Source organism: Epinephelus moara, chromosome 7, assembly GCF_006386435.1.
Source record: "Epinephelus moara isolate mb chromosome 7, YSFRI_EMoa_1.0, whole genome shotgun sequence".
Taxonomy (NCBI): Eukaryota; Metazoa; Chordata; class Actinopteri; order Perciformes; family Serranidae; genus Epinephelus; species Epinephelus moara.
Window position 1 is genome coordinate 15601989 of NC_065512.1, and position 24705 is coordinate 15626693.

General features: G+C 42.2%; 2 protein-coding genes across 5 annotated transcripts in view; one reads left to right on the plus strand and one right to left on the minus strand.

The window, feature by feature from the left end:
• The window catches only part of LOC126392875 (filamin A-interacting protein 1-like), a 52301-nt gene that overhangs the window by 23213 nt on the left and 4383 nt on the right, over positions 1-24705 (plus strand). For all 3 annotated transcript variants that reach the window (XM_050048575.1, XM_050048576.1, XM_050048577.1), the window contains exons 2-5: positions 6774-7005; positions 7909-8079; positions 10755-10933; positions 21938-24449. In XM_050048575.1, coding sequence (XP_049904532.1) covers positions 6774-7005; positions 7909-8079; positions 10755-10933; positions 21938-24449 — 3094 coding nt within the window. The remainder of the gene's footprint in view (positions 1-6773; positions 7006-7908; positions 8080-10754; positions 10934-21937; positions 24450-24705) is intronic.
• Positions 1-24705, minus strand: part of cmss1 (cms1 ribosomal small subunit homolog) — a 46450-nt gene that overhangs the window by 15607 nt on the left and 6138 nt on the right. The window lies entirely within an intron of this gene.

Below are 24705 nucleotides of genomic sequence, written 5' to 3' on the forward strand. Positions count from 1 at the left end.
GAGAGCACCGGAGCTTCAAATACAAGTAGCTTAGTTAGGTAGGGCAGATATTGACTAACAATTATCATTGTTATCATAAATATTATTACCATCATTACTATTAATTGCAGCCCTACAAGACAATGCACATGGACTTAGAACAAGAACAAACCGAAAACATAAAGACAAAGAGAAAAAAAATAAAATAAATAAAACCAATATTAATAATGTAGAAAATATAACATTTGCCAGCCAGAAATCCAATAACTGTTACAAACATAATCCAGGAATTAAATACATATACCAATTTTCGCCATCATCCATAATGATATCTGCAGAAATTCCCGGGAACATACATAAAATGTGTATACATGCAAAGTCATCAAAGGACACCGCAATTTCTTCTAAGACGGTTATCGTATCATGAAAATCCCATACCATAATGTCCGTACGAGTATCTAACATTGAGCATAAGTGAGCCCTTGTGACAAGCATGGCGCACTATACACACAGTCACACACACAGACTCAAACCTTATTCAGTCATGAAATTTGGATCAGTACATTAAGTGCTTTTCTTGCTCTAAAACAATCTACTTTATGTAGTATGTTTTTATTATGTACAACATCAGATGAACAGATGAAAAATATTTATTCAGTCTAAAGAAAAAGGTGTTCAACAGTATGTAGGTTTTGATTTGAACCAGGCAGCTCTGGCACACCTTAAATCCACCTAACTAAAACCAAGTTTAATGTTCAAGGACAGTGCAGATCTGAGACCCCATTTCAATTCCCCCATGATGGTTTCACATGAATATAAAGTATACAGTAGGGAGAGACCTTGACTGTGAGCATATCTACCTGATGTGTGTGGGTATGTGTGAGTGTTACTACATTTCATCTGCTCCTCATCTCTGCTACAGTTCAACCAAAGGTCTGGTTCATTGTTTTATGTGGTATAGTCCCCTAACATATACTGGGACACTGACATTCATGTGTTTGACTCAAGCCAATTTTGTCTGCCAGACTGTGACAGGAGCTCCTGATGGTGTCGCACAGGAGGTGCTAATCAGAGACATCAGGTTATGTAAATAACCTAAAGCTTTTAAGCTTTGACAGGAACCAAAGGAGGAATCCCTTTTCTCACCTTGCCTTGACAGCCTGTCGCAACTTATGTAATGTGGATACTGTTGTCAGCCAAAACTAATTTAGGCTGCCAAACTTGATCTTAAATAAGTAGGCTTTTGACACCACTCTTCCTTTTAACATTACAGCTCTGCCTCCCCTTCCTCTTCCCTTTCCTTTTCACTAACAGACCTGATTCTTATCTTTACATCCATTCCTGTCTTGCTCTTCTAAATTCCCTGAAAGCATGTACCATAAAGGATAACTGTAACACTGCTGTCGTCTTTTGCTCTGATGCAATACAAGAGGAATTTATCATCTGATATATCAGAGTGAGGTTAAATGTGTTCATGTGAAAAGTGCACAGCTGTCCCAAAGCACAGACAACAGCCCACACAAAACAGTACATGGTAGAGTTTTACATCTTCATTATTCAACGAGCTTCTGTCAGGGAAGTCTTGCTCCACATAAACAGGCTAACTTTTAGAGGACAAACCTGACATCATTACAAAACAATGTAGACCATATGTCATTACATCACTAACCGCCAAATGGTCGTTAATTTGCTTTCCACGGCTATGTTTACCACTTGATTTACAGCACCTCTTCACTGTGATGTAGGAGAGACCACCTATGCACAAACATACAACAGACCATACAAAACAAACAACCCAAAGCATCAATTTGGAAAGAAGACAAGAAAGCGATATTTACAAGATGGCAAGTCTAACTTCAGCTGCCTGGTTTCTAAACTAAAACTTATATACTTTAATCTTAGGTCAGTTATATAAAAATCACAGCACAGGACTGCATTACCTCATACTGTTAAAACCGGTTGGCTCAACCTCACTTATTTTATTGTAGTTCAACAATCAACACCACCATAATCTAGACTTCAGAGATCCCTTGAAAGCTGACGTCTTTCGGCTGTTAATTGCTCCTCTGTCATAGATCTTGTAAGCCGGAAAATATTTGATTCCAAGTGCAGCTGAGAGTTCAGTCCATGGGAATCTATATCATAAGAAAATGTTTGATCTTTTACACCAACCCCAAAAACTCAAACATTCTTTACTTGTGAAAGCCGTGAGCACTTTAAACCGCACAGACGGCAGGAACACCGCCACATCTGGTGCTTAAAACGTATCAACGACAATAAAAAGGAAATGGGAGCCGCTGTCAAATATTTAACACCTTCTGTCAGGTGCATCAAACGAAACACACACAAATAATGAAAGGAAATGATGTTAAAGGTTGAAAATAAGTATTCTTATCTGCTCTGAATTATGGTAGATTCCCTGACCATGAAAACAAAACCGTCTAACACTTTAAACAGAATGATTACAGTTGCAGTTAATGTGGTCGATGCCCATCTAATGCCCTCCGCCTTTATGCTTAAGTCATCAGAGTACGAGGCATTCAGCAATACGTGCACCCTAACCACACTCAATCATAAAGTACAACAGCGACATTCTTGGTGACAAAATAAATTTATAGGCTGTTCAACATCTCCCACTCTCCCTCTCACTGGCCTGCTAACTGTATAATTTCTCTGTTACAACACTCTTACCAACCATGCCTGCAGTACTGCACTCGTGCCAAAGCATACATCAGCCATACTGAGTGCATATTAACAGAGCGCTGTGCCAACTTGACCCTGGAAACTGGGAGCCAAAGAGGACTCCAGGGCATAGACTGAGCCAGAATCCCATGACAGGTGGATATAAAGTGGATATAAGGGAATAAATAGCAAGAGGTGGGGTTTCAAACTTAAATTACCTGGGGGCCACAAGTTAGGTTGTTTTCTCAGAGGGGAGGAGGAACAAAAATGATGGTGCTTGTCTTTCCCTTTCCTCCATACTGTTTTGCATGTTTAGCAGAGTAACACTGATGAACTTGATGTCCTCCCGAATCCATACCCTGATTGCCAATACCTGTAACTTTGCGATGTTAGTCCATCCATCAGTCTTAATTTTAGGTTTAGAAAGAGGCATATTGGTGTCAGATGTGCCAAAGTAAATCAGAGTAAATGTCCCATTTTAGGAGCCTTTATAGACAATTAAATGACTAAAAATAAAAGCCATGAAAAAGTCAAGATGCAAAAAAGAAAAAATAAATAAATTACAATCTGAACTTAGCAATACATTTTAAAAAAAATGAAGCTTATAGTTAGCATGTATGTCCAAGTAAAATTGTTCACTATAAGTGTATGATTATCGTAACCAATTTTTTTTGTTATTTCTTATACACATTTTGTATGTTTATTACATTTGTATGAAGTAATGAAACAGAAAGCTTCACTATTTATTGAATTTTGATAATTTCAACATACGGTGCATCTGTTTTATCATAGCAACATTACGTGAACGGCCTTCATCAATCCACTTGACGAGGGTAGCTTGTTTTCTGTCTACATCACTAGCAGCCATAAGCTTTGAGAAGACTATGTAAAGTAAAGTAAAGTAAAGTAAAGTAAAGTAAAGTAAAGCCCTATTTGGACGGGATTAGTTTAACGTGGAGACGTGGGGTAAAGTAATTATTACCAGGGATTTTAATCCCTTCCGAATGCGCCATGTCTGTAATCATTATGGAGAATGTCAGTAAAAATTACGGCAACTTTTACCTTCTGTAAAACGGTCTGGAGAAAATACCTCGGCTAATATTAATCCCGTGCGAATGCAATCCTCTGTAAAAATGTATGTAAATATTTCGTCACGTCCTGTTAACGACCATTTTTCCGCGTTTTTTCGATGATGGAGGCGCTTGACGAAGGATTCGGTGTTGTTGGCAGTCATGATAGTGGACATTCTTCTAATGACCGTATAGCCCTACGTGGGAGACCAATCAAAGAGGTCGAGAAGAAAGCACTTTTCAGAGCCACGAGACTTCTGGTTGTGTTAGGTAGGCCTGATATAAATCCATATTGCTAATCGTTGTGTACACACAATCCTGATCATGGGCAATATTTCATATTGGGCTAATCATTAATTATTTTTATCCTTCAGCTAATGCTTACAGGAAGTAACGTAGCACGCACATGCCACAACTTAACAGGGAGGTGACGCCAGGGCGCAAACCGAGTTACCACTGATAGAATTACGGAGATTTCTTGTCCCGTGCAAATCAGACATTTATATTACAGACATCCTGTGCTAAACTGACATTAGTCCCCATCCCTATGTAAAACTAATCCCGTCCGAATAGTACTTAAGTGAAAAAAAAAAAAAAACATAGTTTAAAAACATTTTTTTACATGTTGTCATGTACACAAAGACCCAAAATTAACACTGTAAGCGGATAACTTGATTACTATAAGTGAATTACTTAAACAGCATTTGTATAAAATTGATTTTGTCCAAAGCTTTTTGATCCATATAAGCAGTTTCCATTGTATCTCCTGAGCTGGTAGTTGCATATACTGTACAGCTGGTGAATCTCAACTTGGGTGCACTGCTGACTACAGAGCTGGTTTTAAAATGTCAAAGAAATGGTTTGACAATTCATTGGTCCTCGCCCATGACCACATTTCACCCCACTCTACTGTTAATATACCACCTGTGAGCATGTGGACCAGTTTTTGTTTGGGATGGAGTGCAGTAAGTGAGATTGTTTTTTGGAAGAGTTAATGGTTTATCCCGAGAGCAGCCGGTGCCCTTTTGAGTTAGACAGGGGCAGGCAGGAGGGATGCAGGCACGCTGCCCTGGGTGGTGTTCACATAAATAAACAGAGGTGGCCAGCCACATGTGCGGCTGCCAACCTGCCTGCCAGCGGACAGTCCTCAGTGGGGCAACCCTGGCAACCATTATTAAGGCAGACTCTGGCTCTGAGCCAGAACTTAAGTTTAGAGGTATTTTCACATGCCTGGCATCGTGTGGGAGTGTGTGTGTGCATGTGCTTGTCTAGACGCTGTGAGTGCACTAAAGAAGAACACAGTCTGACTAATGCCATCTGTGCGTGTGAGAGAGCGAGCACTGTGAGGTGTTCAGACACCATCACCATTAGTCAATTGAAGGCCAAGGGCAAGGACACAAAGGCACGTGTCTTGGCTTGACTGCTCACATTAACAGCACCATCAGATGGGCAGAGAAAAGAAATATATATATACACACACACTCATATCCAAGGAAAACAGGCCCCAGGCCACCATAGAGAATACACGCCAAAGATCACCACCTCACATCAGCTCCACCACATGTTGTCATCTTGATCTGTACCAACCCGGGGCTAAACCTATTTAAGCTGACTGATCAAGGTCCTCTTTAATGCTAAATCTCAACCATTTTTTTTCTTTAAATCTGGGCCTCTGGACAAAGAACAGCACATTAAAACAAGATATAATAATTTTGAGTTCACGCAGTATTAGAGCAGTCCTGTACTGACTGTACGAGTACAACAAGTCTTGATAGTTTACAAGTGACCTAATGAAAACTCCTCAGCAATTGTGTTAAGAGCTTCCATCATCCTTTCCTGTCGCTGAAAACAAGTGGACTAAAGGAACGCAGGGACAGCTAAGACAGCTTCATCTGTCTTCCTGATTGATACCGAGAGGGTATCAAGAGGAAGGGAGGGAGGCTGAGATCGTCACTCTTTCTTTCCATGCGGAGGCCAAGAGAAAATACTTGTACGAAGACACCATCTATTAAGTAAGCCAACACTCTCACATGGATTCTGAAGGACGGTATTGAGCTACAGTTTGAACCACCTAGAGGGCTTGCTTTCTGTTTGGTGTTTCTCTTGCACAATGTTTGTCCCTTACGTACCAGTATGCATCTTGGTTAGAGAGACTCAAGGTTGCTCGCAGGCCGTGTTGACGACAAGCAGATGCTGCCTGTCTTTGTGTATGTGTGCTTGTGTAAGAAAAAGAACGACGCTTTCCTGCTCGGTAACAGAATTTCTAACAACACCAGTAAAAGGTCAGAGGAGGTCTTAATAACAGTCTTAAAACAACTGCAGTGAAATTACACACCTCTACTCTTTTTTTATGCCTCACCTAATTGCTTTTTTGCAATTTCCACTAGATGGGAAACACAAGGGCCTTTAGTAACTTATCTAAAGAAACCTGACCAATAACTAGGGAATAATAGGCGTTCCCGGCCACTGTGAGAGTTTGGACTGGAGAAGCAGAGCTGAGGAGCAGAGAGATTACATCATCTTTCACTAATATGAACCTGCTTGCTTTCTGTCTCTAAATATGGGATGAGAACACCAAGTAAGAGAGAGCTGGCAAGCTAACACTGTTTAACTGATTTGCTTCAATAACACACACATGCCACACACACATATCTCGCTCTCATGTGGTCAGTAATCATGGTCCTACTCTCTGGCAACCTCTGGTCCTTTTGTCTGCCAAGCTGACAGTGATTGCTGTGAATGTGCTAAGAGTAAGACTATGAGATGACATAAGCCTCACACAAAGTAATGCCAGGCGCAGGCCTATCTGTTTCAGTAACACTAACTGTGATGACAAGGAGCCTTCTGACTTTGGATTAGCCCGCAAAGGCTTATATAATCTGCATCAGCCGGTCACTTATTAAAGCCACACAATAACCATTTGTACTGTGCAGACACAGTGCCTGACCCTGTTCAACCTTTTGGATCAGAAGCACGAGTTTCTCTTTGTCCCCATGTTCAGCTGCCACCTCTAATCATCTCTCACTCTTCACTTCTTCCCAGGAAAACAATGCACCCACTCGGCAAAAGCGTCAACATGGTTTCCTGGAATCAAGATGATCCAAAGAAAGACAGCTCAGCACCTCCCTTTCGCCTTGTGCAGCCCCCAAAAATCACTATTCCAAAGGCAAACAAGCGAGACAAGAAAGAGAGGTGGGAGGGCAGACGTGCAAGAGACGACCTGTCCCGTGATGACTTGTTGTTTCTGCTCAGTATTCTGGAGGGAGAACTACAGGTAGGATGATTTGTGCACATCCTGCATGCACATTCAATCTCACTTAAAAGTCACATTAACTTCACAAAGTAGGGATGCACCGATTTATTGGCCAAACATCAGTATTTGCCTTTTTGACTGTCATTGATCTATCAGCAAATAAGATTACATTCACCAGTGGCAGTGGCCAGTGTTTTTCCTTTGTTTCACATCAGTTTTGCACAGGCTAAAAGGCAGAGCTCAAGACTAACGGCGCCCTGTCGTCCCAAAAACAACAAAAAACGTAACAGTAAACTGCCTATTGATGCATTCACCCTATTGTTTCCCTGATAATGTTGCATGTGAAAATCCATGTTGACGGCAGGAGAAGAGCTAGTTAACCTTAGCTGTTAGCAGCCAGGGGCCAAAACTAACTGCTGGCAGAGGTTACACTGAGTTACATTATGATGCGTTCAAGCTCTTTTTGGTAACAATGAGTATTAGGCAAAGGTAAATCATAATGTTGTCATGATGTGTTCAAATGTAATCTTGTAAAATTTTGTTTTGGGTGAGAAACTGGAATAAATACAGATGTATAAAGAAGAAATTTGTTGATGTGTTGACGCAATTAAATATATATAAAATACATATTAGAGAGGGAATTATGATATTATATATGGTAAAAGGCTAAAATGTTTGTTGTATGTTTTTTTTAGTGAAAGACTGTTATTTCAAAGGTTGTTTCATGAAGTTGTATGATAGAATTTGTGCTTATTCAAAAGACATCAGCATCAGTATCGGCTGTCGGCCACATAGATATTTAAAACATTGGTAACGGCCCAGAATTATGCAATTGGTGCATCGCTAGCACAAAAATATTGAGTGTCACTGTCATAAGACATCTAAATTAAACCCAGCACTCAACTGCAATGTCTGTCACACCAGGCCAGAGATGAGGTAATCACTGTGTTGAAATCGGAGCAGACAGACTCAGCTCTACTGGGGGCCCAATATGGTTTCAGCAGACCGGAGAAGGTGCTCCGTGCCCTGCAGAGAGACTCCCTCCGGGCCCAGCAGGACCACCAGCAGGATGTGAACAAAAAACCAATTGCTGAGGTACCAACAGCCAATAGCAAGAGACTAGACACCATATGGAGCTGGTGATCAAATTTAATGAGGGGAATGCATTACTGTCTGACAAAAGAACATCTCTTGCTGCCACATCATTGCACAAATTTGTTATTTTGCACTACAGGTGTTACATGCGCTGAATCTATTCTTCTGCAATGACTATAACTCTGTCAATTTAAGTTTTTTTCCACTTATTTCTTACAGTGTTATTTCTTTATGAGAATACGTTTCTAATGAAAACGTTTCTTAAATCTCAAACATTCATAAAAAACAATTTGGGTGAAAAGATTCTTGAAAATTAAAGGTTCAGTGTGTAGGATTTAGGAGGATATTTTGGCAGATGTGAAAAATAAGACAGGAAGTTGTCTTTAGTGTATAATCACCTGAAAAAAAAAAATGGTTATGTTTTCATTACCTTAGAGTGAGTCGTTAATATCTACATAGGGAGCAGGGGCCTCATTTATAAAAGAGCGCTTAGGATTCATACTAAAAGTTGACGTGCGCCCAAAAGCTGAAAATGGTGTGCGCCAAAAAATAATCTGATGTTTGACATTGATGTGCGACATAAAGAATCACATTTATTAAAGGTGGAGGCAAAAAGGAGTATGTGCCGGTGCCATCTTGTGCAATTACGCACGAGGGTCACCGCAGTATTTATATGTTTATGGCAATTAGTCTGATCAGACACCCGACCTGAATTACAGCATGAACCAGTGGTATCCCTGTCCCAAAATACAACGTGTAATTTGAAATACAATTCAAAGATGAAAGTGTAATAGGCGAACACGTTTCTTCATGCCGGTTTTATCATGAACAGCACATGTCTAAGTAGGGCCGATGAAATGAGTGTAACGATTGTGCTTAATGGCTGTATTTCGAGACATGATAAATGCACTGGAAATATTTAGCTAAATAAATAAATATATTACATGCAGTCGCGCTTTTACAACGTTTTTATGAAACAATTATCACTCACTCCAAGCGCAAAATAAAGCTGCTGGATTTAATTTCAATGATAACGTGGATCTAAGGTGGATATAGCGTGACATTAAATTTGTGTGAGACATCAATAAAAATCTGACTCCACTTCTCCACCTCGCCGTCTGCGTCGCCACTTCCCAGTGTCTCCAAAATGTGCGCACGCATGACTCAGAGTTTGCTTACAGGTACGCATATTCTCCCGCCAAGTTTATTTTTATAAATCACAACCTTTGCATGGTAAGTGGCGTACGCCACTTTCAAGCCCCGTTTTGTGCGTAAGCAAGCTTTATAAATGAGGCCCCAGGTCCTTATCTACAGAGCCTGCTCCCTATGCACCACCATGCTTCTACAGGAGCCCAGAATGGACAAACCAAACACTGGCTCTAGACAGGGCCATTCACAGTTTTGCATTAGTCACTGCACTTAGCAGCCCCTCTGTGTCAATCAGCGTCAGAAAAACACTGATTTCGTAATGTGAAACTACTTTATTCTGTGTTTTTACCAGTTTAAATCACCCTGTTCTTTTTTTTTAATATTTTTTTTTTTAAAGAAAGAGACCTCTGCGGATAATTCGGCTCCCAGTAAAAACCTCCTGAACAATGAACACTGAAGGAATTCTAACCGGGAGAAGTTTCAGCTGGTTGTAATCTGCAATCCTCACCACTAGATGCCACTAAATATTTTAAGAGCTTTACATGCCAAAATCCTCACACTGATAACTAGGGCTACAACCAATGATTATTTTCATTGTCGATTAATCTGTGAAATATTTTGTTATTTAACTGATTAGTTTTTTGGTCTATAAAATGACAGAAAATGGTGAAATTGACTATCCTAAATGTTTTGCTTTGACCAAACCTAGGGATGTTATTAATTAAGCGTTAACTGACAGTAAGAATTTTGACATTTTAATATGATCAGTTAAACAGTAGATAAATTAAATATATTATACTGGTGCTACAGGGGGAGATGATAAGACAGTGGCGTCTGCTGCTACCCAGGCTGGAGTCCTACGCCACCACCAAAGCTATGCCATTATGTTGCTCCTGCAGACAACTAGAGCACCCCCAAAAAGTTTATGACCCAGAGGCAGAGGTGGACACCTATATGAGAGATGATACCCCCTCATTGGAGACTATTTCTCTTCACTGGTGGAAAGAATCAGTAAACAGTTAGTTCGACATCTGCCTAGCTAGTACAAGCTAATAGAGCGTCAGCAACTAACATCCAAGGCCGAGCCGTTAAACGGTCCCAAGAAAATCACACCAACACCAAAATGGCTTGACTCTATTGTCAGACCATTTGAATGACATTAGCCGTTTGATGCTAACATTTAGCCCTGTCACTTTGTGTGTGTGCTGAGCAGGTGAACTCTCAAGGTCCCAAGTGTGGAGCTCACACTCCTGCTGCAGTAGTGTCATGATAAACAGAGAGAAAGAGAGCAGGGCAAGGAGGTGCTGAGCAAAGCAATATGCCACACACAGCTCTATGGAAAAAACTAAATTAGCATTGAACCAGAAAATATTGACTTTTTCCTTTCTTAAAAAATAGCTCAAACTGATGAATTGATTATCAGAGTAGATGGTGATTCATTTAATAGTTGACAACTACTGGATTAATTGATTAATCAGTTAATCTCTCTTTACAGCCCCCTGTGTTGTTTTCCCCTTTTCCCTCAGCTCAACCACTTGGTGGAGTCCCAGAAGCGCTCATTTGAACGGATGCAGCAGCAGCTCCTGGAGGTGTCCCGCTCTCACAGCAGCGCCCTGCACAGGCTTCAGGAGCAGGAGAGCAGCCACGGGGCTTTTATCCACAAGAGTCACTGCCTTACCACTCTACTGGAGGAGGACAGAGAGAGGTTGGTGCACCAAACCCGAGAGGTTCAGATGATTGTATAAGCAAAGACAACACTGATATTTTCCATTTCCCACTAAATCGCTATCCTGCCTTGAAGCAAGACTTGTAGAAACATCCACGCCTTTCAGAATCAGAGTGTAAAAGAGATGAGGATTTACAGCTAGCGTAGAAGAGGCTAAGGGATTAAAGTATTTCAGCGCACTGGAACAAGCCAGATCTGAGCTCTGTGATGTACACTTGTGCAGGCTTAGATTCTTTTAGTCTATGTTGGTCTGTAATGCTCTTCATGGCTGAGTGAGAGAGCAAAGGCACTGCTGGCTGCTGCATTTCTACCACCCCCAGTGTATGTGACCTCAAGACTGTACTTAGAGTTACTCCACTCAGACACAGTCCATTACATCCTGGACTTGGTTGGACCTTGCGGCCAGCCTGGCTCTGTTCACTCTCCCTTGTAAACACATAAACATGCACTCACATGCAATTACATGTACAGTCTAAATTGGCACCCTCCTGCCCAATTCAACAATACCGCACAGCACAGAATAAAGCCTTCTTCTAAACCGAGCAAATGGCCTGATGGTTTACTTGTGGGCAGAAAGATTCCCTTCAGAAATAGAGAGCATATTTAGATGTGGCCTACGGGTACAGCTAGGTCTAGGCAAGAAGGTGGTCACTGGTTCTCCTATGCAATTTGAGGCCCACAACGGGGCTGTTGTGTTGAAGTCCCGGGTTGTCTCGGCTCATGTACCATCCGAGTCCACTCTGTAATCTAGCTGCGTAGAGACTGGACCCGCACTGGGCTCGCAGCCTTGGGAGGAGACTAGTTGTCTGCATCTGTGTGCCAAAGTGCAAACGTTTACTGATCCACTGCAGGCACAGACACGCAATTAAAGACCAAAAATAGCCATGCCAGTAGAGTGATTAAATTTACTAGAATTCTGCCTAGTCAAATACAATGTGGAAACCCTAAACATGCACACATAAAGGCTTTGTGGTTCATCTTTGCCTAATGATGATTAATACATGAGTAGACAGCATGTCTGTGGTGCAGTTTGAACCCTGTGTGGCTCATACATTCCTGACTGTTTGAACACAGAGGATTTTTCATCTCCTGCCCGCCCTCCTTTATGAATTCCTTTTAAGAACTTGCGCCGAAAACATCACACTTGAACTTAACACATAATTTGAAGTTGCAGTGTTAGCTCGGGCTGTGGGGTATTCCAGCGGGTTTTGGGTTCTTCTCCAACCAAAATAATTTCATGTTTCTCAACTTTTACATTTCCCATCTTCCTTTTGGTGGCCATTTATCTAGAGCTTACATAATTAGACAATATATCGGTTAGCAGTCTTGCAGAGCCAGACCTATCTTCACAGTGCAGTGTCAGCGCTACAGAGAGGCCTGGAAGCACATTATCATTCAAAAACGCTCTAGGTTGTTTGTAGTTCTTCGAACCAAACATAATCGTTCCAGGCAGCGGTAAACCCAGAATGCAGTGACAGTGCCCTTGCAAAAAGTGTAAAGGCGGAACTTATTTTGGTGGAACATTTGCACACAGGGAGGCGAGCACTGTCATTAAAATGGCTAATTCTCCGCGCAAAAAACAGTAATAGACTTTTGTTGACCGACAACTTCTTAAAAGACAAACGTAATTTGATAATCGGTGCCCGACAGGTTAAGCATGGTTATACTTTAGCTCTGGAGGAGCTCATTGGACCCGTTAAAACCACAGACTATAGTCTAGCTGTGTGTGACTCTTGCAGAGCATTATTAGGACAATATTACAGAGGTTTGTGTAAAGTGGAGTAGATCCGTACATTGGTGACGTCAATCTCACTTTACCTGCCAGGGTAAAATTTGTGCCAAATCAACTCCAACTGATTGTTTTGTAAAACGGATCAACATCGGGTATGAGAGTCTTGCAAGATGGAGTCCAGGCTTTTCCGAGGTGCGTTTACAAGTTGTCGTATTCGTTGTAGATTTTTGTAAGGCCTGCCTTAGTGCATGATCCAAGTTTTCATCAAAACTTGCAATTTTCAGCATGTATGTTGTTAGGTCGGAGGTTAGACAGCAGAAGGGAGGGAGAATCTCAGTAAAAAAAAGCCTATCGATGACAGGTTAATAGCCAAAGTCCACATACAGTGAGTCAGACTAATCGATTGGTAGACAGCCAGAACATTAGTATGTAACTTTTGATCATCAAATAGTTGTTTCAGTTTCTTTTGTCAAGCAAAAATGCCAAACATGATCTAATATTGCTCTTGGCTTGTCTTTCTTGGTAGTAAACTGACTATCTTTATGGCTATTAAACAATCAGAAGATGTAATGATGGGCATTTGTCACCATTTTCAAACATTTTATAGACCAAACAGTTACTCAATTAATTGGGAAAATAATCAGTAGATAAATCGATAATGAAAACCATAGTTGCAGTTCTTCTGTGATGCCTTAAAACTCAATAAATGGCCTACTCCTCTCTGCACATCCACAATCAGTCCACACAGCAATGCTCTCTTGCCTGTACATATTTATTTTTGTTCTAAGGCACACTTGGAAAAGAGTTTATACTCCCATTCTTTCTGATCCGCACTGTGCTGCAGCTTCTTTGAGCTTGGCACAAATAGGTTTGAGCTGAGTCAATGCTTGCATTTATCCACAAGGTAAACAACACACGGCACATGGCGATACAGCCAGTCCCTTTCATCTCCCTCTCCATCCTCTTACATCTCGCACTGCAGTAGCCTAAATATTTAACTGAAAGAATTTCCACTCCTACTCCAAATCCTCTTCAACTATCTTTCAATCTCCCTCCCCGTTTCTTTTCAAAGCGTACGCTCTGAGCCAAGAGAGCCACTCAGCCCGGCTTAAAATCAGTGCCCCTCTCTCCCTTTTTCATTTCCCTACAAAAGTAGCTGCACAAGGTGCCATGTGCACAGCAGATGACCTGTTTTAGCAGTGAACTATACAGTAAATTCCAGTCACGGCATATAATCACTTTTTGCCATAGTATGATCCTGGTTGCGTGTCAAAGGATGATTACATCTGCACATCACAATGCAGCAATCTGGTTGTTCCAACCTCAGCTATCAGAACACACTCTAAGACTGTGTGTGTGTGTGTGTGTTTCCTATGGCCTGTCACCGAGCTGACAACATTTCAGCATTAACCGCACACACATGTTCAACACACCAAAGACATCCGTGCTCTCATCTGTTCACTTGAGTTCTGACTCACACACTTTTCATAGACTTTATCCTGCACCCGCAAACCACTTTTAAACTACATCATGTTTTCACTCCCTAATTGATGTGGCCTTCTCATCAATACATCATCAATAAGTGCTACAGATGTAGGAAAGGAGGGCAGATGATCTCAAAAATATTTAAAAAGACTAAGAGTCTACAGCTGTGTTAGAGGCTTTACTTTTGGGGAACTGTCATGTCTTCCATCTTTATTATACCATCTATGGGCAGGCTAAATGCTCACAGTGGCCATGCTGACATGCCCAGGCAAAGTAGTTATAATGTTTAGCATTTTAGTTTAGCATGATAGCATACTAGCATTTGCAAACTAGCATTAAACACAAAGTACAGCTGAGGAGGCTGATGGAATGTCATTAGTTTCACAAATGCTTAGTCGTAAACCAAAGCATTGGACACATTTGGATTTTGACCCAATGATTAAAGGCAGAGGGATGACAATAGTTATTACAATTCATCCTGAGGGGAACATGAATGTCTAAATTCCATGGCAATCCATAAAATAGTTGTTGAGATATTTCACTCAAAACCAAATGGTGACCTCATGCAGGGCTAAAGGAAAGTGCAGTGAACCACCAACATCATTAGAATTCATCCTCTGAGGATCATTAATGAATAAATATATTATTTTAATAAAAATGATCCAATATTGGTTCAAAGATTTCACTAAAATGTCTACCTGCTGGTGGTAATAGAGGAAAACTCAGTCGGATTTTTCTCTTTTGGAAACCGTTAATGTCAGCACAGAAGTTAATACCTGCCCATTTAGTAATTGCTGAGATATTTCAGTGTGAACCAAAGTGGAGAACGATCAACCAACAGAGGGACAGACTGACATTGCTATCACTAGAGCTGCACCACCAGCACAGCTAACAAGCAGACGGTGAAAAAAACAATCTGGCTTGGTTAAACATGGTGAAGGAAACATTTTATAAATTTTGCTCAAAGGAGAAGAACCAAGTAAACTTGGCTGTGCCTTAGCGGAAACCGACAGCTGTTCTGTCCATCCCTCACACTCAAACACATCCACCATCTGCCGGCTCAGCCAATAATGTGTCAGAAGAAGATGTGCATAAATTACCATAGGCGTCTGGCAGCGCATCGCAAGCTGTTGGGCCCATTTATTAGCCATACAAAGCATATGAGGTCAGTTTATTCATCCCTCAATTTTATTAAACCTGCTGATGAATGAAGAGAAGAACGCCAGGATAGGCTGCGTGAGCAGCTGCTTTTCTTTATGCATCTTCAATATGCCTTTTCTGTGACCCTGTACAGCATCATGCTTCATACAGCTAGAGGATATGTCAAAAGTCAGCAGCTAAAAAAACTCAATAACTCCAAATTACACCCCTGGATGAAAATAGGAGCTACGACAACAGAAGCGAGAGAGCTCCTCTCATATAAGGGGCAATGTTTGAGGCTTTTCTTGGAAGTGCCTTTGAGGGAACGGATCATGCTTGTAATTGAGGACAAGCGCCGCGGATTGCCAACCCCTCCTCTAAGCAAAACAGGACCTCATGAACTCTGGTCTGGGAGTTGGTCTGTGGAAAGGAATTGCGAGGAATGAGGAGCATTTCTCTCTCACATTCCACAACCACAGAAATATCTTATCTCACTAAGACCTTACGAAAGATTCTTTAGAGTCAGGACAGAATAATCAAGCACTATGATTTAGTATTGGTACCCTTATCTAGTCTGCAGCTACAACTACTGGGGCCCATAGCTGATAATCAATTTGCAAGCACTTAGGGAGAAGAGCAGCGAGACCAATTCCTAGTGTTTGAACAACACATTACAGTGGAAACCTCTTACAGTGATCACGTCTGTCCAGATCAAATTGATCATTACAAGCCCATGATTACTTTAACAGATTTTTCCTCTCTTTTTCTTTATTTCTCATGCAGGTTGCCATCTAACTGACATGTGTATGTTTATTGGATTAAGATTAAGTAATGAAACAGACAGCTTTGCTATTTGATGAATTTTATTGACTGTTTAAAGATACAGTGCAGCTGTTACAGGGGGCATCACATGACCAGGCATTATTAATCCACCTGACGATCAGGCGGTTTCAACCACTGGTGCTTCCCTGTGCACATTCATTTTCTGTCTTAATCACTAACCTTGTTTCTTGTTGTTTAAGTAGACTACTCAGTGCAACCCTAAGGACTTTCACTGCTGCATGTTGCTGGCTCGTTTTTGGCAGTTTGTCATGAGACTGCATTTTTCATTGAGTGCAAATGACTCTTTTTCTCATCATGATTTACATTGTCATGCAGCACCAGTCTCAGGTAGCCAACCTGAAGCAGATGTGTTATTATAAGGCAAAGTATAAAAGGATTAAATAAATTAACACCCAAAATAAACACTGTAGATGGACTTCTTGATTATTATGAGAAAAATATTTAAACAGTATTTGTATAGGAATGATTCTCTCCCAAGACTTGTAATCCATACAGGCTGTTGATCACTTTAAGCAGTTTCCACTGTATGAGCTTCCAAGCCTTAGCATTAACAAAACCAGTTATCAAAACCAATAACAAGTCAAAATAAAATATTAGTTATCACATTGATCTCTAAACTTTGAAACAGGCAGCACAGTTATCAATTATCAATTATCAATTAATTAAGTGATTAAAGAGAAAGCCTACAAGAAGCAGAATAGTGGCCTTACATCTTTAACTTGTGTAACTGGTGTGGTCAGTAACTCTATGGGCTATATTAAGGCAGCATAGTGTCTGATGGGAAGAATTCACATGTGAGCCTGCAACACAGTTGATTTGGGATAAATGCTGTAGATACTCTCAACATTTCACTACATTGGTGGCTTGAGAAACTGATATATAAAGTGCTTTGCAATAAAGCTGCAACATTTTTTTTTAAATTAGTTGCAAACTCATTTGATAGTCGATTCATTGGTTTTAGTAACTTGTAAATTCTCTTATTCTAGCTTCATAAATGTGAGTATTTTCTTCACTCCTCTATGACAGTACACTGAATAGCTTTGGGTGGAGGGCAAAACAAGAAATTTGAGTTTCTTTACAGACCAAACAACTAATTATCAATTGAGAAAATCATCGACAGATTAATTAAGAATGAAAATAATCATTAGTTGCAGCCCTGCTTTGCTATAAGAACAAAGGTGTTGAAGTGGAAACTCGTCAAGCAATGTGATAAGTGATGACAGAGTATCATCATCATCATCATCATCACCATTATTCAGTCATCCTCAGACGAGCCCTAGATCAGCATCTCCAGTCATCTCGACCCTCCATGCATCTGGCTAGTTTGCCAGTGCATTCTGCTCCTGCATCTTTCTTTAGGACATCCACATATGTTGACATGGGACGTCCTTGTGAACGATGTCCATGTGTTGGCTCCCACAGCACTAGTTTGCTGGCTGGGAACTTCTGGTATCTCTATCAGTGACCGGCCAGTCTCATTCTCCTGGATGCTATTTTCTTGCTCACCCTACACAGCTCTCCGTATCGATTCTTGATGATGCCATGGATGCCCTGGTTGATGTTCAGTACTGCACACAGCATTCTGCTGTAGCATTTATCCAGGGACCTCTCCAGCATTCACCTCCATATAGGAGAATGGGCTCTACGGTTGCAGAGAAGAAGCTGAGCTTGGTATGTCGGGAGAGGCTGGACTTCCACACACTGGCCATGCAGTTCAGAGCCTTCCACACTACAGCCCTCCTAATGTCCTGCTCTGTTGAGTTGATCCATGAGTCGAGGTATTTAAAGTCATTGACTTCTTTTAGAGCACCATTTGATGTCCTTAGAGGAGGACGACCTCGGTTTTCTTGGCATTTCGCCTAAGGACCAACCTTGGCACACTCTGTCTACACTCTAGTCAAAAGCTCCTGTGCTCAGATAGCAGGCTGATGTCATCTACTTAGTCTCTCTCTCTACTTAGTCCAGGTCTGTTAGGACTACTGCAAGGAGGGCCTAGACCTTAGTGTTCAAATGAGGCCGAGTTCCTGCTCGTGTCCACTGATGGCCGCCATGAGTGCATAGTCCAGGACTACAACGAAGAGGAAGGGGGCGAGGGTATCTCCTTGCAACACCCCTGCCTGGATGTCAGACTGCTCACCGTTGCCATCTGGGGTCACAACCTTTGCTCTTGTACCCGTGTACATGGTCCCTATGGCCCAGATTAGGTTGGGAACGACACCGCAGGCCTTGAGTATCCTCATCATTACGCATCTGTGTATCAAGTCAAATGCCTTTTTGAAGTCGACAAAACACAGGACTGCTGTCAGGTTGTTCTTTTTCACCTCCCCGATGATTCTCCTCAAGGCCAAGATCTGGGTTGCAGTGGCTCTCCCCTCTCTGAAGCCATTTTGGTTCTCTCTCAGGTGAAGGTAAATGGTGCATCTGGTTTAGTATCTGCAGTTGTACATCTTTGCAATGATACATGTTAGACTGATGCCACAATAGTTGTCAGGTTTTGAAAGACCTCCAGCTTTAGGCACTGGGATGATGCTGGTGAGAGACCACATATCAGGCTTGTAGTTTATCAGCAGAGTAAGGTTACAAATATCCAGGATGATGTCATTAAAATCACAGCTCTTAAAGACCTCAGGTAGAGTGCTATCCAGCCCAGTATCTTGATGTTTTAAAAGCTTAGAAACTATTTTCCTCCTATAAAATGTGTTTTGTTAGCACAGAGCGACTGAAATTGGAGCTGACACAAACTTTCAACAGCCATGGAGACATTGTTTGCACATTTATAAACTATAGACCGTCTTTTCTGCAGCACAAATGTTCGCCGCTGTTGCACAACCTCTCAGTGCTTTCCTTAAATATCTGAGCAATCTCTAAATTTCCACGCCTGGTGTGAAAATGCTTGAGAACATAAACGTCTAAAAGTGAAGTTTAAGTGTGTCTTTTAAGCTGTTTTGGACATTCTTGTGCGGTGACGACATGACACAGGGGAAATAGCTCTCCTTTAATTGGGGACTAGACGGGTTTGCTTGACAGAAAGAAATACCACCAGGGGTATATTTCCCAGTGAAAGCTAGGAACGAGGAGCCACACTGCGAGTAACTACTCCTGGAGGGGAACATGAGTCACACAGAGACCTATATATATTTGTTTTCTCCTGCAGCACTGGTGGTACCATCATCTGGCAAGATAAAACATCATAAATCTTTCCGTTATGATTTTTGTCATTGTTGTCGTGACAGACGAGACTAGCAGCAAGAATAATGAGAGTATAATCTGTCATCCCTCTCTGCTCCGCTGAGCACATAGATTTGACTTGAGTAATGCCACGATAGAACACAGGGATATAGGAGAAATTGATGATGGCAAGAGAAGGGTAAAGATGCAAGTTACAAAAACAAAACTGCAATTCTTACCCAAAAGCAGAAAGAGCAGGGTGAGGAACAAAATGACGAAGAGAAGGAGAAAGAGATAGAGAAGCAGAGTGGGGAGGAGAAAGAGAAAGACAGACATATGGATGTAATTGAGGGCCTATGAAGTGATGATGTCATCTCACAGTCAGGTTATCAGGCCTCAGGCAAGGCAGCTACAACTCACAAAACATGTCTCTCTTCTTAAAACACATGGGAACACCACACACACACACACACACACACACACACACAGAGTACAGTATGCATGAGCTACAGTTCCTATGTCATGCCAAGTTAGGCCTAGCACTTACGCAGGCATGGTTAACATGTTTGCTCAGGCTAATCCTGCAAACTGAGTGTTAGCCTCTCTCGTTTGAATTGTGATTAAAGCTTTAGCTTTTTTCGCACACTCACACACATACACAAACACATTCTGTCCTTCCCATTAGCCTCTTTGGCATGGCTACACAATGACCTCATCTGGAATGGGCTGAACTCCAGTAAAAACACACACACACACACACACACACAGACACACACACACACACACACACTGAGCAGTAGAGCCTGTACAGTCCCATATAAGGACTTGCTGATGATGTAATGGGCGCCACTGACTGCGAGTGAGACTCAGTGTGCAGAGCACTTCTCATAATGTTTGGTTTTCCGGATGGAATGTCCACATCACTGGGATCTCCGGGAAAGGGAGAGGTGAAGAAGTAGAGACGATTTATTCTCCGAGGATTTTACAGGACAGAGGCCAACGGCACTGCACAGCACAGGTAGGAACAGTCACAAGTCTTGTGAACAGCGGGGAAGATATAACAAGCATTTAGAAACATGTGACACTTTAAAAAATTGCTTTTTAACCGCAAGATGCTTTTCGGGTAAAGTAAGTGGTGTCCAGCTCTGCATAGATCCGACAGAACAAAACCAAGTTGAGAACAAGTAACAGTGCACTTGAAAAAGTACATTTAAAAGCAATGAATTAAGTCTCACTGAAACTTCTACACTGAAAATTTAATTCCGAAGTCATAACTGTTTGCGACTCTTTGTCTGTCCAAAAGAAGCATTACTGACAAGACAATACAACAAAAAGTGAGACCATTTAAAAACCAATCTTGACGTTAGGTAGTGTAGCCTGTTAATCTATGTCTTAGAGCAACATACCATCAATTTTTAGACCAGCGATCAATTCCATTCGGGGACGTTCGGCTCTTTGTTAATTTAATCCATCCACCCACACATGCATGCATATTATAGCTATTGTTGATATTTACCTCAGTAGCAAAAGTGCAAAAGCTCTAAATGTTACATTTATAGACCCTGTTCTCTGGGGAAAAAAACCCTTAAACACAATGTGCATACTAATATTTTACACTTAACATCAGCTATGCTACATATCTTATCCACAAATCAATAGTTTTCCACAAAACATACTTTATTGGCAAATGATTAAAAAGGGAAAGAAAAAAGGCCTTGGGAACATTTTCTACATTGAAAAAACAAGCATCTAAGCATGTAGATCTGATTATTAATCCAAGTAGACATGAATGTCTGCATTCTGGATACCTCCAGTATGCAACACACACACACACACACACACACACACACACACACACACACACACACACACACACACACACACACACACGAGACTTATTCTGAAGCGTAAATTTCGACTGGTGAGAGATCACTTTCAACTATGCCAAGGTTGCAATAACACATGACATAAAATGTACCGTGTGCATTAAGTGCATTTCTGCATTGCTGGTATGCATCTAGGGAAATGCGGGGAGTGACAGCACTTGGTAAATGTGGCCCGTCTGTAATTACTTATGGAACAGGGGGGAATTCCTGCCTCTCCTAGCTGGAAACGGGGTAGCACTGGAGGTGCACAGAAGGAGGGTGATTGGGTACAGTGTCGAGGGTACTCAAGGGTAGAGGAACTTCTTAATTAACAAACGCTCCCTGCCAAGGGACCATCTGCCGCGATAGTCTAAACATCCAAGAGAGCGCATGCTGCCTGGAGAGACGTGCAAAACAACATGGAATTACATGAACTCTACATGTTTTGGAGTTTGAAGTAGGGACACTCAGAGAGATGTAGAAAACAGAAAAGAGTAGGCCTATTACAAGCTTCTGGAGAAGTTTGAGCAGGGAGGAAATGTTATTTAAATTCATCCGAAAATTTAAATAAATGTTTATGCTGGATATACACAACTTAAGAAATCAATTGTGTTTAAAAGTTGTGGCCAAGAGGTTAACTATAAACACAATTAAGTGTCCTTGGAGGCTGAAATACGAGTAAATTACACAATAAACCAGGCCACGACATAAGTTTGACATTAGCGTAATTTGTTTTGTTTTTCTCTACAGACTCAAGCTGCTGCTTGTAAAGGAGAGAGAATACCAAGAGATAAAGGAGAAGAAACGTGAAAGAGAAATATCAACTCTAAAGGACGAGCTGACCAAGCTGAAGGGTTTTGCGCTGCTGGTTGTAAAGGAGCAAGAGTGTCTGAGTGACCTGCTGGAGGAGGAGAGGGGTCGCATCCAAGAACTGACCGCCATCACTGACCACATCAAGCAGGAGGTCAGTGCCGCTAACCCCGGCACAAAGAAGGAGGAGCACATATCTCTGCACCATAATCAAGTTTCCATTGTCCACCAAAGCCAGAGCACCATGACAGCCCCAAGCCTGCTGTCAGAGGTCGAGGTACTGAGGAGAAGAGTCGTGGAAATGGAGGGAAAGGATGAGGAGCTGATACGCATGTGGGAACAGTGCCGAGATCTGGACCGCAGACTGGCGAGGGAGACCAGCCACTGCCGTAGCTTAAAAGTTGAGGTGGATAAACTCAATGGGAGGATCAGTGAATTGGACAGGTTAGAGGACGCTTTAGGTAAGAGCAAACAGGACTGCAGTATTCTGAAGGGCAGCTTGGAGCGAGAGAAAGAGGTGAGCAAGTTGCTGTCTGGTGAGCTCAACACTCTGAAAGTTAGGGTGAGAGAGCTGGAGGCCAACGAAGGCCAACTGGAAAAGAGTGAGGCGGTGATTAGGCAGGACCTGGCCAAGCTCAGGTCACTGACTGTAGCTTTGGTGGAGGACAGAAAGACCATGGCTGAGAGGCTCAGACAGGCTGAGGAAAAACTCAACAGGAAGGAAGGCAAAAGAAATGAGCAAAGCAATTTGGCAACGATGACAGAGAGACTGAGAGAGGAGAGGCAGCAGGCACTGAGGTGTAAGGTAGATTTAGAGGAAAGGATTAAGGGCATAACAAAGGAAAAACATGAGCTTCAAGACAGACTGAAAACAGAGGAGGAAAGGAACGGAGAGCTACAGAGTAAAATAACCATAATGAAGAAAAGGTTGCAAGTCTTAGAAAACAGGAAAGAAAAAGAGGAGAAGTACACATACAGCTCTATTCCCAACAACCATCACTGCCAAACAGAGGACAACAAAGTAAAAGAACTGACAAGAGAGCTAGATGGACTGCGAAAGAGACTACAGGACAAGGAGGTGTTGGAGGAAGAGCTGATGAAGGTGGAGGAGGACTTTGAGTCCCTACAAAAGAGGTTCAAGGACGAACAGAGGAGGACTCAGGCTCTAACAGAGGAGCTAGAGGCCGCAAAGAGGGAACTCTCCAGATACGAGCAGGCAGAGAAGCAGGAGGTCAACCAGGAGCACCTTCTCCTATGCCGTCTTCAGAAAGAGCAGGTTAAGTCCAGACTATTAGGCAGAGAGGTGGATGCCCTGAAGGAGAAACTGCAGAAGCTGATGGGAACTGAGGAGTCCATCTGCAGGGTTCAGACGGATCACTCCGTGCTGCAGAGAAAGCTGACCCAGCAGGAAGCCAGCAACAGAGAGCTGGCCAGAGAGATGAAGGAGCTGAGTAGTGAGCTAGACAGGCACAGACGAATCAAGAATCTCACACCTGGTGCAAACAGACAACTTTTTTCAGACCTTCATCAGACCACCAAAGAGGTTCAGACTGAGCCAGCAGATAGCCTGCCTCCTGACTACAGTGAGAAACTCGATAAAGAAATTGAGGATGAGGATCCAAACCACAATGCAGAAGTCATAAACAGGAGGAGCTCTCTTGTCAACAATCTGAACAGCTTAAACAGCACAAATAATAACGTCAGCCAGTACAGCAGTCATTCAGCCAATGGTGTAGATATGCACCAAACGGTTAACGGAGAGGTGATGTTAACGCACACACCGGGGCAGCCCTTGCACATCAAAGTAACACCACATCATATACTCAACACAGCCATGCTGGAGATCAGCAGCCCCACTGGAGACGCAGCTACATCCTACACCAGCACAGCTGTCATCCCAACAAGCGGGGCCTCACCTAAACAGAGAATAACCATCATCCAGAACTCAGCTCTGTCTGCAGTTAATTCCAAAACCCCACCTTCAAGCCCTGACCGCACCATCTCCCCACTTGACAGCACACCCATCTCTCAGGTGATGAACCCAAACTCATCGCGCTCTGCAACACCCGACCACAGCTCCCCCATTCAGATAGTCACAGTCCGGACCTGCTCTCCAGAGCCAGCAGACGCCGCGCATCAGACCGTCTTCTGCAAGACGCCGGAGCGACAGAACAGCTGGCAACATCAGAGGTCCAACAGCACCGACTCAAGCCCAAGCATCATCGCCACGGAGGATAACAAGATCCACATCCATCTGGGGAGCCCCTATATCCAGTCTCTGAATGGTATGACCCACAGCATCCCACAGCCTGCTGGGCCATACTATGTCCGACATGAGCAAAGGACTCAAGTGCTCGCCAACGGCTGTCATGTCAAAGGTGTTGGCAAGATTACAAGTAGCATCACTATATCCCCTGCTACCTCTGCAGCTTCACATTCCTCTAATATAACAGTAAGTGGCCTTTGTGATTAGATGAAGATGTATTCTGAACATATATTATCATGTTTCACTCACATTCATGGACAGAATCACTTCCTCTAACGAGCACCCAGAGTTTGTTGTATTTTGCCATAATCATCAAATAAAAGCTTTGTGGTATTTGTCCTATTAGAGCCTTTGTAAAGCCGACTTGATCTAGTGTGTGTGTCCATAGACTTAAAGCTTAAACAACCCTTTAAATATTGACTGTACGACGTGTGTGTAGTGT